The following is a 4,637-nucleotide window of genomic DNA, read 5'->3' as shown; positions in this document are numbered from 1 at the left end:
CCCCCCGCCCAAGAGTCTGAGCCCTCCTACTCCCGGCCTCTCCCAGACTCTGGCGACTGGGCACCCACACTCCATTTCCGGGGCCTCCCGGTTTTGAATCCCACCCCCTCCACTCCGGCACCAAGGGCTGTTTCCCAGCCCCTCCCCATACGTTCCAGCGGGGCCCCTGGAGGAAAAGCAGTTCACTGACTTTGTCTGCCTCTGTCTCTTCTACTGTCTCTCTCTGTCTTGTTCTCCCTCCCTCCACCCTGCCATGGTTCCTCTGATCTCTGTGTCTGCACCATCTCTGCCCAAATCTCTTTGTTTCCTCTTCATCTCTGTCTCTGCTGGGTGCCCCCATCTCTCTCTCCTGCTTTCTACCTCTCACCTGCTTTCTACCTCTCACCATCCTTTCTGTTTCTCCTGGTCTCTGCCTCTCATCTCGGCCTTTTTCGTCTGTCTCTCCTTCCCTTGCCCGGCTAAATATCTGACCCTCTCTGCGTCTCCTTGTCTCTCTGTCTCCTTGTCTCTCTCTGCACCCCCCCGCCCCCCCCCAATCTCCATCTCTTCCCTATCTCTTTACAGGCATGGATCCGCAGCCTCCTCCACCAGCCCAGGGCAGCCCACCTCACCGGGGCCGGGGCCGGGGACGTGGCCGAGGCCGTGGTAGAGGCCGAGGCCGTGGCAGGGGGGGCGCCGGAGCTCCTCGGGCGCCCCTGCCCTGCCCCACCTGTGGCCGCCTCTTCCGCTTCCCCTACTACCTCTCCCGGCACCGGCTGAGCCACTCGGGCCTGCGGCCCCACGCCTGCCCCCTGTGCCCCAAGGCCTTCCGCCGGCCTGCCCACCTCTCGCGCCACCTGCGTGGCCACGGGCCGCAGCCCCCGCTGCGCTGCGCCGCCTGCCCCCGCACCTTCCCTGAGCCTGCCCAGCTCAGGCGCCACCTGGCCCAGGAGCACGCGGGCGGCGGGGTCGAGCTGGCCATCGAGAGGGCAGCCAAGGAGGCGGCCGGGTCCGGCTGGAGCCCGCAGGACAAGGGCGCCGAGCAGCCCACCTCTGCAGCAGCGGGCGCCGCGGAGGAGGAGGCGGCGGCGGCGGCGCGGCCCGAGACGTGGTCCGCGGGGGAGCCGGCCACGCTGGTGGCCGCCACGAGCGCGGAGCCCCGCGAGTCGGAGGAGGAGGAGGCCGAGGCCGGGGCGGCGGAGCTGAGGGCCGAGCTGGCGCTGGCGGCCGGACGGCAGGAGGAGAAGCAGGTCCTGCTCCAGGCCGACTGGACGCTGCTGTGCCTCCGCTGCCGTGAAGCTTTCGCCACCAAGGGCGAGCTCAAAGCGCACCCGTGCCTGCGCCCCGAGGGCGAACAGGAGGGCGAAGGGGGGCCCCCACCCCGCCCCAAGCGCCACCAGTGCTCCATCTGCCTCAAGGCCTTCGCCAGGCCCTGGTCGCTGTCCCGCCACCGGCTGGTCCACTCCACCGACCGCCCCTTCGTGTGCACGGACTGCGGCCTGGCCTTCCGCCTCGCCTCCTACCTCCGCCAGCACCGTCGCGTCCACGGCGCGCTCAGCCTCCTGGCCCCGCTGCCCGCGGCGGGCAAGAAGGACGACAAGGTGTCGGGCGGACGGACCTCAGGGAAGGGGCCCGAGGGGGGCGAAGGGGCAGAGTGCGGGGGCGCCTCGGAGGGTGGAGAAGGCGGGCAGAACGGAGGGGATGCCGCCCCGGCCCGGCCCCCCGCCGGGGAGCCCCGATTCTGGTGCCCCGAGTGCGGCAAAGGCTTCCGGCGCCGTGCGCACCTGAGGCAGCACGGGGTGACCCACTCCGGGGCGCGGCCCTTCCAGTGCGTGCGCTGCCAGCGGGAGTTCAAGCGGCTGGCCGACCTGGCCCGCCACGCGCAGGTCCACGCGGGCGGCCCGGCCCCGCACCCGTGCCCGCACTGCTCGCGGCGCTTCTCGCGCGCCTACAGCCTCCTGCGCCACCAACGCTGCCACCGCGCGGAGCTGGAGAGGGCCGCCGCCGCGCAGCAGGCGCTCCAGGCCCAGGCCCCGCCGTCGCCCCCGCCGCCCCCGCCGCCCCCCGCCGGCCAGGAGGAGGAAGGGCTCTCGCTGCCCATTGCACGCATCAAGGAGGAGCCGCCCTCCCCGGGGACCCCACCTCAGCCGCCGCCGGCACCCCCCGTCTTCCTCAGCGCCTCCTGTTTTGACAGCCAGGACCACTCAGCCTTCGAGATGGAGGAAGAAGAGATTGACAGCAAGGCTCACCTGCGCGGATTGGGGGGCCTGGCCTCCTGACCCGCACACCCATCCTCAGCCCCTCCGTTTGGCCCCCGGTTTGCAACATGGAGGAGGGAAGTTGAAGGAGAGGAACCTCCTCTGTGTACCCACCCCTCCCCTTCTAGCCCTCGACACTAAGGAGGGAGGAGGCTGGGCCGCCCCTCCCTCCCCATCGCCCACCCCCAGACTCCCCTGATGCTGGTTAGAAACTGCTCACCCCACTTCTGAAGGCAGGACGCTGATTCAGGAGGTGGAGGACACTGGCCAGAGGGGTGGACACTGAGGGGGGTGGGCCCCGGCCTGGCTGTCCCCCGTGACACACACTGGACACCATCACCTCTTTGGAGCTGCCAGACCCTGGGGGGGGGTCCCCAGTGAGCAAAGGTCTGTCCCTGTCCCTTTGTCTGTCTGTGAATAAATGTGAGTTCGTGGAACTGGAGAGAGTGGGGCTGTCTGTGGGAGTGAGGGCTGGCTGAGGGCGTCTGGGTGAGCAGGGATGTGTCCACCAGGCTCGGAGCTTGGGTTCAGAGCGGGAAGGATGCAGATAAGCACGTCAGGGACCATGGGGCTCTCAGCCAAGCAGGAAACTCACAAGAAACAGGAGTGGAAGAAGGCAAGCTGCCATCTGCCCTGGGCATCTTCAGGGATCCCTACGTGGAGTCCCTGCTCGCGTTCGTTCATCATTTACCAGGCGCAGTGCTAGGCCCCGAGGAGAGCCGCACTATGAGAAGCTGGAACTGTAGCTCTGCACAGCCTGATACGGTTTAGCCACCAGCCCCTGGTGGCTGGTTCCACTTGAGAGTAATATCAGTACATTTACAATAAAATCCTTAAAATGGAATAAGATCAAAAGCTCAGTTCCTCCGTCACACTGTTTCAAGTGCCCAGTATCCCCCGTGGCTGGTGGCTACGCTGTCGGACAGCACAAATCTAGAACATTCCCCATCGCAAAAAGTTCCACTGGACCTTGCTGCCCTAGGTAATAAGCCAATCTGCAACATAACATCAGGCATTGGTAAGGGCTTCCAAGAAAACTACAGGGCACTGTAAAGAGGGAGCCCGAGGGGAGGGCAGGGCCTCTGGGGAGATGACTTCTGACCTCTTGACCTGACAAAGAACCAGGCAGAGGGGCGGGAAGAGCAGGGGCAAAGGCCGTGTGTGAGGTGGTTGGGTGCTACATGTTTGAGAAACCGCAAGGAACTGGTGGTGGGTTGGCCGGCGTCGTTTTCTACGTATCCTCCAGGTGTGTGTGTGTGTGTGTGTGTGTGTGTGTGTGTGTGTGTTTAACCCATTTGTTTAGGTCCTAGTAGTCGTGGTGGGGGGAGGATGTCTCCAAGCCAATCCTCCTTAGACTTCTCTTTCCTCCTGTTGACATCCTGCCTTCCCCCGCTCTCCCTTGCTCTATGCAGATAATGACACTAGCTACTCAGGTATCTTGACACCTGTAAGGCCAGGCCAGAGACGGGTGACATCATGCTTGTTTTCCAGGGCAACAAACCGAGTCTTCAGGCTCAGGAGGGAGGGAAGTTTGCTTCCCTGGTGTGATGAAACACAGGCAGAGGGGAGGGCGGGAGGGAAGCGGGAAAGAGGGCCGCTGAGAGTCAGGGAGGGGAGATGATGACCACCCAGAGCTTTGCAGAATTCCCTCTGTCCAAGAGGTAACGAGACACATCTTAGCCGAGCCCTTGGAACGGTGCCTGGCACGTAGGAAGCACTCAACACGTGCTAGCCTGTTTGATCAGCCCTGTGTTCACTACCACCCAGTGCTGGATGCTGGGGGCAGAGACCAGCTGAGCACCTGCCCTCATGGAGCTTACACACCAGTGGGGAAGACGGATAAGAATCAAATACTGGCACAAATAAATTAGGGTTTCCAAATGAGCCGAGTTCTCCAATGCACTAGATCCTACAAGAATCTGTAACTTAACCTTGGGTGTTGGGGAGAAGGGAGGCTGGGCTCTGCTTTCTTCACAGGCCAGCCACCTCCCCCCAGCCCAGGAACCTTCAGTGGCTCCGTATTACCACATGCCAATGTGGGCCAGAAAACTTTTCAGCACAATCTCATGGACAAAACTCATTGAGGGAGGCGTTTATACAGCCCCATTTATAGAGGGGGCAAACTGAGGATTAAAGCTAAGAAGGCACTTGTCCTACTTCTGTGATCACTAATATGAATTGAGTCCTTCGTATTAAAGGGTTACTTTGGGGAATTCCCTGGCAGGCCAGTGGTTAGGACTCCGCACTCTCACTGCCGAGGTCCCAGGTTTGATCTCTGATCTCTGGTCGGGGAACTAAGATCCCACAAGCTGGGCAGTGCAGCCAAAAAAAAAAAGGCTACTTTGTGGAAAGAGCTGAAGACACAGGTTGGCGCCCGGGAGGAAGTCTTTGCTGTTGTTG

The 4,637-nt window shown here is 63.0% G+C and overlaps 1 protein-coding gene across 1 annotated transcript in view; it reads left to right on the top strand.

Moving 5' to 3' along the window:
• ZNF579 (zinc finger protein 579) overlaps positions 1-3,014 on the top strand; it is a 3,667-nt gene extending 653 nt beyond the window's left edge. Inside the window, exon 2 of the mRNA XM_024117593.3 lies at positions 565-3,014. Within this exon, the coding sequence (XP_023973361.1) occupies positions 567-2,258 (1,692 nt within the window). The 5' untranslated portion in view covers positions 565-566 and the 3' untranslated portion in view covers positions 2,259-3,014. The remainder of the gene's footprint in view (positions 1-564) is intronic.
• Positions 3,015-4,637: the final 1,623 nt, after the last annotated feature.

Source organism: Physeter macrocephalus, unplaced genomic scaffold (assembly GCF_002837175.3).
Source record: "Physeter macrocephalus isolate SW-GA unplaced genomic scaffold, ASM283717v5 random_338, whole genome shotgun sequence".
Taxonomy (NCBI): domain Eukaryota; kingdom Metazoa; phylum Chordata; class Mammalia; order Artiodactyla; family Physeteridae; genus Physeter; species Physeter macrocephalus.
This window is presented reverse-complemented; position numbering and strand designations above follow the sequence as displayed.